Source organism: Bombina bombina, chromosome 1 (genome assembly GCF_027579735.1).
Source record: "Bombina bombina isolate aBomBom1 chromosome 1, aBomBom1.pri, whole genome shotgun sequence".
Classification (NCBI taxonomy): Eukaryota; Metazoa; Chordata; class Amphibia; order Anura; family Bombinatoridae; genus Bombina; species Bombina bombina.
In genome coordinates, this window is record NC_069499.1 from 291,814,727 (window position 1) to 291,826,517 (window position 11,791).

Genomic DNA, 11,791 nt, shown 5'->3' on the forward strand with positions numbered 1-11,791 from the left:
TGGCTTGCTCCAACCATTGTCCATTCCCAAACAACCCTGGACACACATAACTATGGACTTCATTGTGGACCTTCCCTCTTCCAACCACTATACAGTTATCTGGGTGGTGGTAGACCGCTTCTCCAGACTGGTTCACTTCGTACCACTAACCAAATTACCTTCTGCTCAAGAATTATCGTCTTTTTCTCTTGCATGTGGTACGACTTCATGGCATTCCTGTGAACATTGTTTCTGACAGAGGTCCACAGTTTATCTCTGCCTTTTGGAAAGCCTTTTGTAAATCGATTCCGGCTTCCATCCACAGACCAACGGTCTAACTGAGAGAGCAAACCAGCATCTTGAAGCCTACCTTAGAGCCTTTGTCAACGCTAGTCATACCAACTGGTCTGAGTTGCTACCCCTAGCCGAGCTGGCAAGAAACACTCATTGGCACTCTTCTCTTCGATGTTCTCCATTTCAAGCCCCAGCTGGGTATCAACCTTGTGTGTTCCCTCTTTCAACTCAGTACACTGGGGTTCCTGCCGCAGACTGACACGTCACTAGACTCACCACTTATTGGCAACGTATTCGCTCTCAGCTACGTTCTGCTGTCTCTAGATACAAGAAGTTTGCTGATCGTCTTAGGGCTTCTGTATAAACCATTCCAGTGGGTAAACGTGTTTGGATATCTACCCGACACATGCATCTACACCAACCCTGTCGCAAATTGGGCCCCATATATATCGGTCCTTACAAGGTCCTGAAAAGACTGTCTCCTGTTACCTACAAAGTAGCCTTACCAAAAACCCTACATATACATCCAGTCTTCCGAATCTCCCTGCTTAAACCCTACATCAAGAATAGATATACCCGTCTCGGAGCTCCACCTCCTCCGCTCCTGATACGCGGGGACCCCGAATATGAGGTAGCTAAGATCCTGGACTCCAGATACAGACGCAGACAATTGCAGTACCTGGTACATTGGAAGGGTTACTCCCTGGCGAATCGTTCCTGCCCGTGATGTGCATGCTCCATCTCTGGTCTCCAAATTCCATGCTGCTCTTCCTATGAAGCCGGCTCCGGTTCCCAGAGGGAACCCTTTTGGTGGGGGATATGTCACGCCGCGCCGCTCTAGCCATTGCTAGGGGCGCGGCGTCTCCTTACTGCTCGTTGTCTAGGGCTGTGTCGGCTCTGGAGGCGTGCGGCGCTGGCATCATCACCGCACGCTCCTGATGCCGACCGGTCCTGTGGCGCCAATCCTCAGGTATTTAAATGGGCAGCAAACAATCTATCACTGCCCAAGTATAGGTGCTTCTTCATGTACTCCTGGGTGTGATAAATTGTTTGCTGACTGATTCACTGTTGCTGATCCCTGCCTTTCTCACTTCCCTACTTGGTTAACCCCTATATTGATGGACTGATTTATTGTTGCTGATCCCTGCTTGTCTCACTATGCTACCTGGTTAACCCCTTTATTACTGACTGATACATTGTTGCTGAACTCTGCCTGTCTCACTACGCTACCTGGTTAACCCCTGAATTGCTGGACTAATTTATTGTTACTGATCCCAGCCTGACCATTCTCGTAGTTTGCCTTTTGCTTTTCTGCCTGTGGTATTTGCCGCTCTCCTCATTTGTCTATTATTCTCTGCTCTGGGATATTCTCTATCTTTCCGGCTCGACGCAGGAATAACAAGACTACTGGCCGAGTTCGGTCTGATAGAGGAGTATTCCACGAGCCTTACATCTGCTAGTGTAAATAAAATAAATGTAAGAACTGAATGAAGGTAAAATAGTTGACACACACACACAGCTAAAAATTTCCAATAGTCTTGGATGAATAAAATGGTACTTGCTAGCAGATGTGCCATTTGTTTGGTGTTGGGTATTTGTGAGTGCCTTGTGTCTGGTTTTATGGTTCTTAATGCTGATTCCATGTGAAACACTGTGTGGACACCTCTGTTTATTTTACAGTCTTGGGCTACAAATAAAAAGCAGCCTGCATTGAACTTTGGATATTATTTTAGAACTGAGTGTTTCTCCTGAAAGATTATCTCTGGATATTGTTTTTCCTCTATTATTGAGTTGTTATTGATGTTATTTGTAATTAAGCTACTACATTTCTTATCATCCTATATTAGAGATCTTTTGAATTTATCGGATTTGATCTTTGGAATAAAAGAGTGTCTCTTTCAGCCGTCTCTTTTTGCAATATTTTTAGACACGCACAACTGTGTGCAGATATTTTGAAATGCAGTAAATTGCTAAGATGTACCATATATATATATATATATATATATATATATATATATATATATATATATATATATATATATATATATATATATATATATATATATATATATATAATACTTTACTGCCTATTGACAACCAAGGAACTTATTCCTTAAAGGGACATATAAGTGCAAAAACAAAAATGCTTTAATCTGTAGAGCAGCAATATATTACTGGGACCTAGCAGAGCATATCTTGTGAGCAAGTAACAAGGCATATGTGCATAGCTTAGTCATACTGCATTGCTGCTCCTGAGAAACTGAAAAGCCATTTATAAAAGTGCATTCTGTTTCTGAATAATGACATTTTCCCTTTGACTTTCATGCTCTCTTTAACACTCAACCTACAAATTTAGAACAGGACGTGTTTGAAGGTTTTAGTCATGCACAGTTTGTACCTCTGTTTTGTTTAAAAAGACTTAATAATTATGACTATTATTGGATGTGGGAAAAGCTGATTATTTGTTCATGGTTTTTACACAAAAGATTAGCTAAGAATGGACTGTTGTATTAATGCAGACATTGTTGCTGTGTTTTTGGTCTTAAGCGATTATAGGCTTTATAGTTGCTAACAGTAACAATGTGTTTTCTCAGGGATTTTCTGCTGGACTCTTTGCATTTTATTACGATGATGATGGCAGCCCGCTCACACAGAGATACGCAAATGGTCTTCCACCCTTCAATGAGAGGTAAACTAAATGAAATTATCTTCAAAAACACTAAACACTAAGACTAAATAGTAACCAGCAAACTAGAAAAGTGCAATATGTAGTAATTCCTTATTACTTACAGACTGATGTAGTAACTGGCTGTTTATTACTTTGGTGCTTTAAAGACTAAAACTTATTTTCTTTCTTTCAGTCTTGGTTTATATCAGTGGAGTGAGAAAGTAGTGCGCATTGTACAGAGGGACTGGGATGTGCGTGGCCCTAAGATACTCCAGCATACAGTTTTTCTGCTGGTTACTCCTAGAGTTATTGTAAGTGTTTCTGTATCTTCTTATTTCCCCAATAAACACAGACCTGGCTGGAAAAGGCTTTATCCCCTTCAAAAAACTACCGGAGCTTCTAACGCTTTAGTATATTAAGAAATGTTTCATTTGTTTGATCAGGAGGAAGTACGAAAACATTTTAGTTGTCCAGTTCTGGAAGGGATGGAGCTAGAAAACCAAGGTGGCATGGGAACAGAGCTGAACCACTGGGAGAAGAGGTTACTTGAGGTTAGCCTGAGCGTCTTCTCTGTTTCCTGCTTTTGCATGTTTAAACTTGCCCTCAGTTGTCATCACCTATCCGCAGTAGATTTTCATGTACATTTATTACATTCTTATATTTCTGTTTCATTTAAGAACATAAAGCATTGGACTTGCCCTGGTCATACATCATTAAAAGGATTTAAAAGTGCAAAAAGAAATGTTCTAATGAGCATTTTATTATTGCACTATTGCTTGCATGGAAGTCAATGACTATACAATGCTTGCATGAGCCAATGACTATACATTTGTGTAGCCACCAATCACAGACAGTATAAAAACAGGAGTTGCTCACCCTTCTCGATTTAATGAAAAATAAATTAAATAATCCAGCAGGTGCAAACTAGAAATAAATCATATATAACCAATTAAAACAAGAGAAAGTGAATGTTTCAAATAAGGTACACTCAAAAGTCTAGGATACTGCACCTAGCTATGAAATAAACAAATCATTAAGGGACATAAGTAAACCGGCCATTCCCCAATTTATCAAGCAATCCTTAAAGGGACACTGAACCCAATTTTTTTCTTTCATGATTCAGATAGAGCATTAAATTTTAAACAACTTTCCAATTTACTCCTATTATCAAATTTTCTTCATTCTCTTGGTATCTTTATTTGAAATGCAAGAATGTAAGTTTAGATGCCGCCCCATTTTTGGTGAACAACCTGGGTTGTTTTTGCTGATTGGTGTATATATTCATCCACCAATAAAAAATTGCTGTCCAGAGGTCTGAACTATTAAAAAAGCTTAGATGCCTTCTTTTTCAAATAAAGATAGCAAGAGAAAGAAGAAAAATTGACAATAGGAGTAAATTAGAAAGTTGCTTAAAATTGCATGCTCTATCTGAATCACAAAAGAAGAAAATTGGGTTCAGTGTCCCTTTAACCCAGCTTGTAGGTAGGAAATATCCACATGAGCTCCCGAGGAAAGCAAAAGACAATTCACGCATGCAGGGAGAATGCAGTTAAAGCGTCCTCCAGCTCCGCTAGTCTATACCTCCGGTACCTGTTATCCGTGTGCTTGTACTTCGTGAAGCTCTCAATAAGTGTCAGCCTATCTGGAAAAAGGTCCATGGGGGTTTCTCACTGAGACTTATAGGATGATTTCTAAGACTCTGCAGTCCACCTCTTATCTCACAGTCTGACTGTGAATAGCTAATAACATGAACTGTTTGTTCTTGTGAGCCATATGATAACATTGTGCTCACTCCCAGGGAGTTATTTAAGAGTCAGCACTAATTGCCTGAAAAGCAAGTTTGTCAAAAGATCTGAGATAAGGAGGCAGTCTGCAGTAGCTTAGATAAAAGGTAATCATAGAGGTAGAAAGTATATTAATATAACAGTGTTGGTTATGAAAAACTGATGAATGGTAAATAAAGGGATTATCTATCCTTTTAAACAATATTATTTTTGGTGTTAACTGCCCCTTAAATATCAGAAATACCTTACATGAATAACGTGTACATAATTTAAAACTGATTCCCTTATGGGCCCCTCACAGCAAGAGATGTAGCCAGCTACTTAAGTCACCAATCACCAGCTAGTTCCCAGTAGCACACTGCTGCTTCTAAGCCTACTTAGGTATGCTTTTCAACAAAGTAAACAAACTGAAAATTATCCTCGGACTGCATGCTCGATCTGAATTCTGAAAATTCAAATTTGACTTTACATGTCTCTTAAACATCTTTTAGTTAAGTCAGTGGCTGTCTCCACAGAATGAAGCCATGACTGGATCTCACACGCAGAACAGGGTGTTCTCCAGGATAACCTTGGCACTGATGGAGGATACAGGGTGAGATTAGCAGTGTAATATAATTAGGCCTACGCTTTCCATTATGCAAAGAGTTTGATTTGAAAAAGGCAACATCCTAGTTTCTGTTATACACAGATGATAAAAATATTATGCTTCTTCATTTACAATTATTCTTTCATAAATCTCAAAATGTTTCTGCTGGAAATTTGTAGATGAATGTTAGATTGTAAATTGTAGTGGTGTGCTACAACCACTGCTATAAATCCAATGGAGATGGTAACACTTGCTTAGTTTTTGTAAAAAATAAATAAATATATATATGTTGCGGGTAAAGTCAGATATTGGGTAATCCAAGGATTACCAGGGTAAAACGGACATTACCCAAGCGGCTGTGTGTAAAGCCTGATGTAAGATCATAAATCCAATGCGCTTTGAGTCACAACATGAAACATATATAGCATGCACTGTAATTCCCCCATCTTCAATATCTTTTTTGCCTCCGCCTGGGGGGTTCAAGGGTGCCTCCCTTGTAAACCACATTCCCCAAGGTTCTCTTGGGGTGGATGCCAGCGGATCGTCAGGGCAGCTTCCTTGAACCCCCTCAGGCGGAGGCAAAAGAAATAGTGTAGATGGGAGAATTACAGTACATCAAGCTTTACCCACAGCCGCTTGGGTAATGTCTGTTTAATCCAAGTAATCATAGGATAACCCGAATTTCTTACTTTACCTGTAACATATATATTAAAAGAACTTCTGTTTCTTGTGGAAACCCAAAATACTATTGTTAAAAAATGTGTAGTCTATTAGAGGGTCATACTTGTTATGTAAAAATGGTTAGTTTCTGTGATATCTCATTTAATCAGATGGAATGTTTGATTAATATATAGCAAAAAAAAAGGTGGTTCTATAGTTGGTAAATCATTTTGGTTAAAAAAATAAATAATAACAAAAGAAACGTATGGGAGATACCATTAGTTGCTAACTAGAAGAGAATATAATTACAAGTTTTCATCAGACTAAGGTCCTAAAAAGCAAAAATTGAATTGCACTTGAATACACTTAATTTTAATGCACAAGTATTAGCAAAAACGCTGCTAGCAAATCACTATTAGCGTTCACCCCCACTGAAAATATATACATTTGCCCTGTGCATCTAATTTCTAAAACTTGTCTCAAGCACTGTCAGAGAGAATACATGTATAGGGTTGCCACCTTGAGTTCGGGCCAAACACTCCTGAGCCGAGCAAAGTAAAAACATTTTTGCAGAGTATACACTATGCAATAACACATTCTCACACACACAAAAACATAGACACACACTCCTCACTCATTTAAACCTCCTGCCACCCCATGCAGAGTATCACTCCTGTAGCCCTTCTGCCAGCCATAACATAGTATTTCACCTGTCATCTAAAACTGCTGATATAAATAAAAACAGAGAAGCGCTCAACCTGGGAACTAACAACAGCATAATAGCTTGTTCTAAGGCTAGTTACCACCCAAGAAGCAGCCTCTTTTTGCTCAACATGTGCCTTTCACAGATAACTTTCCTGTAGCATATTAGTCTGATCCTGACTTAATAGTGCAGTCCAGCGCTTAAATACCAGACAATTCCTCTCTAAACCAGAGAAACGGCAAAACCCCAGACGTACGTTTCGGCCTATTGTGGGCCTTGTCAGTGAGGTGCAGCCATATCCCTCTAAGCACACTGAGCAATGGGTCCACGTCTAGCTTCCCGCATCACCCTTACGAAAACTTCCCTTGGGGTCATAATTTGCATAAATAAAAACAGAATGAACAACAGCCTAATAGCTTTTCTTTTTTAAGACACGATGAGTCCACGGATCATCTTAATTACTAATAGGATATTCACCTCCTGGTCAGCAGGAGGAGGCAAAGAGCACCACAGCAGAGCTGTTAAATAGCTCCTCCCTTCCCTCCCACTCCTGTCATTCTCTTTGCCTACGTTAGTGATAGGAAGTGGCAAAGTGAGGTGTTAGAAAAGATTCTTCAATCAAGAGTTTATTATTTTTAAAGTAGTGCCAGAGAGTGCTGCTTGGTTCTAGGGTGTAGTCCATGTCAGTCTCTACAGTAGAGCTTTTGGTGGCTTTAGAGCGATGGGAACTTGTGGCACATAATTCTCACTGCGCCTCCCATACATTTATGCTGCCCTAATCCTGATAGCCTAAGCAAACTTAATTCAGGCTTTATCATTTTCCACAGGGCTATGGGAGGGAGAGGACCTCCTAAACCTGCTGAGCTGTCCTGCTTCCTGGCAGAGTATAAGGTAAGTGCTGACTTAATTTTTCTGTCTCAGAAAAAAGTTGGGCACTTTACTTCCTTTGGAAGAAAAGGATCTATATGGTATTCATAGTGTATTATTAGGGGATCATATAGGGCAGCATTGGTTGGCATAGGGGACTGAGGAGTCCAGACTCAAGCTGTACTCTGTCAGTTTATACAGAGTCAGTTTATATGGAGTCTTTTTGTCCTTAAAATGTCGGCTAACATGTTTAGCTAGTACAACACGCCCATGATGGGCGGGACTAGTGTTGGTGGGAAGCCCTGCGCTTAACATTACTAGAGGATTTGTGTGTAATAAGTGCTGCGCATATACTTCTTTCTGTTTACTTATACAGAATGAGAGTGATTTTAATCTTCCGTTTCCTTGTTAGTAGAACGGATTTATGACTCAGCAGGAATGCTAGATGGGTTCCGGTGGCATAGCGCTTTCAGTCTAAACAGCTAGAAGTGTTAGAGCTGTCTGATGCGTGGTAACGTCTGTTTGTTTCTCACACAGTATCGTTAATTAGTGTGGTTCAGATTTTAGAGCCGGTCCGTTTTTTGTTACCAAAAAAGGCAGGTTTTTCTCCTTATCAGTTAGGAAACAGCAGCGTTATTTTTCAATGCAAGATGTGGGAAATATTTTGCTTGTCACTGAATACAAATTAAGGACCGCACTCCGTATCTGCTTGGGAACTAGCTAGGTCATGTTGTTAGGAACATGAAGTTCTAAGTGTTGCATGAGTTTTATTGAATTTAAGTATGGAGTACTGATGGATCACCTCAGCAAGGTTTATCTGAGGTGTACGTAGGTGCTATGATACTTGTGCACTAATCTGGCTATTTTTCTGCACACAAAAATAAAAAGTTACAGTTTAAAATTTAAAGCGACAGTAACGTTTTTATCTGTTAATTTTATTAAAGGAATTTCAGCTGTTTTTTTGTTAATTCATCCATTGTGATTTCGGATGGAACAAAAGCACATAAAAAAATAAGTTACTTTTAAGATTTAAAGAGACAGTAAAGTCTTTTATGTGTAAAATTTATTAAAAGAATTTCAGCTATTTGTTAATTCATCCTTTGTGACGTAGGATGGAACAAAAGCACACAAACATAAAGTTACTTTTAAGAGTTAAAGTGACAGTAACGTTTTTTATGTGTAAATTTTATTACAATTTTGTTTTTTGTTTTTTTTCTGAACCTACTCCCTCTAAGGCGATTATTGTTTAGGAGTCTGTTGACAATGGTCAAGTTATGCCACAAATTTCTCCTATAGTGTCCCACAAGATTTTATGGCACATGCAGGGCCCTGCGCTTCCTTTCACACTCCACTCGGAGTTATGATGCGTTATATGTTTTTTCCCACGAGGTAGAAAACATTACTAGAGGAATTATTTCAGTAGGTGCTATTCCGAATGGTTCCTCCCTGTTACTGAAGGAGGAATATACTTTGGGATTATCTGAGAGAGAATTCTCGGACTCGGATAGAATTGTTACTTTAGGTTTTAACTATGCTGGGTGACCCCGACATAGTACGTCCGGTAAAGGCATTTCCGGTGTAATCTATACTAGTGCGTCCAGTAAATTATAAGGATGGACCCATTCCCTATATTTACAAGACTGTTTCCCATAGCCGACTCCGCTAAGGAGGCTGGACAAACATTCCCTAGGGGGAAAAGAGTAGTTTCAGCTTAGCTAAGAGAACTACTATACCCTTAGAGGATAGTTGGGTTTTTTAAAGGTCCTATGGACAAAATTAGAAAAGGGATGTACACCAGGGCTTACAATGGCAACCAGCTGTGTAAGTCAGAAGCTCCCCTGGATAAAATCCAGGATAGGATAAAAGATTTCATATTGGCTATTTCCTTTATTTCAATTTCTTCCTTTCAAGTTATCAAACTGGGAGCATAAGTTTCTCTGTTCCAGCTCACAGAGCCTCATGGTTAGAGCCATATTATACGAATATATGTTCTAAGTCTAAGCTTTTAGTAATTCCTTACCAGGGGAAGACCCTGTTGGGACCTGGCTTGACGAAAATAATCTCTTTTGAAAATTTAAAGAATTTAAAAAAAAAAAAAGAAAAGAAAATCAAAAGTTTTCCTCCAAGAGGCTGGTTTCTGTTTTCAAAATTATCTGCAGATCAGTCAAGAGGAGAGGCGTTCTTACACTGCGAAGGAGACGTCTCAGACCTGGGAGTGATTGTTCCAGTTCCAATACAGATACAGGGTCTGGGTTTTTTATTCCAATCGGGTTGGGGTTCCCAAAAATGAGGGAACCTTCAGACCACTTTTAAGATCTCAAGAGTCTAAACAAATTTCTTAGTATACTGCCCTCAAGATGGAAACTATTTGTTCCATTCTTTCCTTGATCCAAGAGGGTCACTGTATGGCAACAGTGGATTTAAAGGACGTGTCTTCATGTGCCATTCACAAGTTTTAAGGTTTGCCTTTCTGGACAAAAGCTTCCAGTTCGTGGCTCTTCCTTTCGGTCTTGGCACAGCTTTCAAAGGCTCTGGGATTGCTTTTGGCGGTGCTTCGGTTACAGGGCATTACAGTGGCGCCCTATCAGGACAACATTCTAGTCCAGGCGCCATCCTTACAACAAGCAAGTTTTCACTCGGACATGGTGTTATCCTTCCCACGATCTCATGGGTGGAAGGTAAATTTGGAAAAGTGTTCTTTAGTCCTAAGCACAAGGGTAACATTCTTGGTAACTATATTGGATTCCATATCAATGAAGATTTTTCTGACAGAAGTCAGGAAATCGAAGATTATCAATACTTGTCTAGTCCTTCAGTCCACTCCTCGGCTTTTCAGTGACTCAGCGCATGGAGGTAATTGGGCTGGTGGTGGCGGCAATGGACATTATCCTGCTTACTCGGTTCCATCTAAGACCTAAGCATGCTCTTAGATATTATGTTATTATCTTGGAAAGTTTTATTTCTTGTTGCTATTTCTTCTGCTCGGAGAGTGTCAGAACTCTCGGCATTACAGTATGAGTCTCCTTATCTTATTTTCCATTCAGATAAGGTATTTTTACGTACTAAATTAGGATTTCTTCCTAAGGTTGTTTCTGATCTGAACATTAATCAGGAGATTGTTGTTCTTTTCTTGTGTCCTATTCCTCCTTTTCAGAAGGAAAGACTTCTGCACAATATGGACATGATCTGTGTTTTAAAGTTTTGTTTACAGGCGACTAAGGATTTTCGCCAGTCTTCTTCTTTGTTTGTGGTTTTCTCTGGAAAACGTAAGGGACAGAGAGATTTGGATACTCTCTCTCTTTTTGGTTAAGGAGCATAATACGTTTTACTTATGAGTCTGCTGGACAGCAGCCTCCCGAGAGAGTTGCGGCTTATTCCACAAGGGCTGTTACTTCCTCGTGGACATTCTAAACTGTAATTTCTGTAGAACAGATTTGCAAGGCTGCAACCTGGTCCTCTCTTCACACTTTTTCAAGGTTTTTCTAATTTGACTCTTCTGCCTCGGCTGAGGCTGTTTTTGGGAGAAAGGTTTTTCAATCAGTGGTGCCTTCCGTTTAGGTTTCCTGTCTTGTCCCTCCCTATCATCTGTGTCCTCTAGCTTGGGTATTGAATTCCATTAGTAATTAAGATGATCCGTGGACTCGTCGTGTCTTAAAAAAGAAAAGAAAATTTATGCTTACCTGATAAATGTATTTATTTTTTGACACGATGAGTCCACGGCCCGCCCTGTTCTTTTAAGACAGGTTGTGGGTTATTGTAAACTTCAGACACCTCTGCACCTTGGCTTTTCCTTTCTCTTCCTAACTTCGGTCGAATGACTGGAGTGGGAGGGAAGGGAGGAGCTATTTAACAGCTCTGCTGTGGTGCTCTAAGCCTCCTCCTGCTGACCAGGAGGAGAATATACCATTAGTAATTAAGATGATCCGTGAACTCATCGTGTCAAAAAAGAAATAAATTTATCAGGTAAGTATAAATTTTCTTTTTCTATGGCTAATTGCTGGAAGCCAGACGTGGACCCATTGATCAGTGTGCCTAGAGGGATATGGCTGCACCTCACTGACGAGGCCCACTATAGACAGAAACGTACGTCTAAGGTTTTGCCATTTCTCTGGTTCAGAAAAGGTTGCCTGATATTTCAGGACTGGACTGCACTGTTTAGTCAGTGATCAGACTGATATACTACAGGAAAGTTCTTCTCTGTGAAAGGCACATGTTGAGCAAACAGAGGCTGCTTCTTAGGTGGTAACTAG

The 11,791-nt window shown here is 39.9% G+C and overlaps 1 protein-coding gene across 1 annotated transcript in view; it reads left to right on the forward strand.

Moving 5' to 3' along the window:
- The window catches only part of LMLN (leishmanolysin like peptidase), a 50,784-nt gene that overhangs the window by 26,513 nt on the left and 12,480 nt on the right, over positions 1-11,791 (forward strand). The window contains exons 8-11 of the mRNA XM_053698045.1: positions 2,868-2,962; positions 3,135-3,252; positions 3,385-3,492; positions 5,241-5,317. Of these exons, the coding sequence (XP_053554020.1) occupies positions 2,868-2,962; positions 3,135-3,252; positions 3,385-3,492; positions 5,241-5,317 (398 nt within the window). The remainder of the gene's footprint in view (positions 1-2,867; positions 2,963-3,134; positions 3,253-3,384; positions 3,493-5,240; positions 5,318-11,791) is intronic.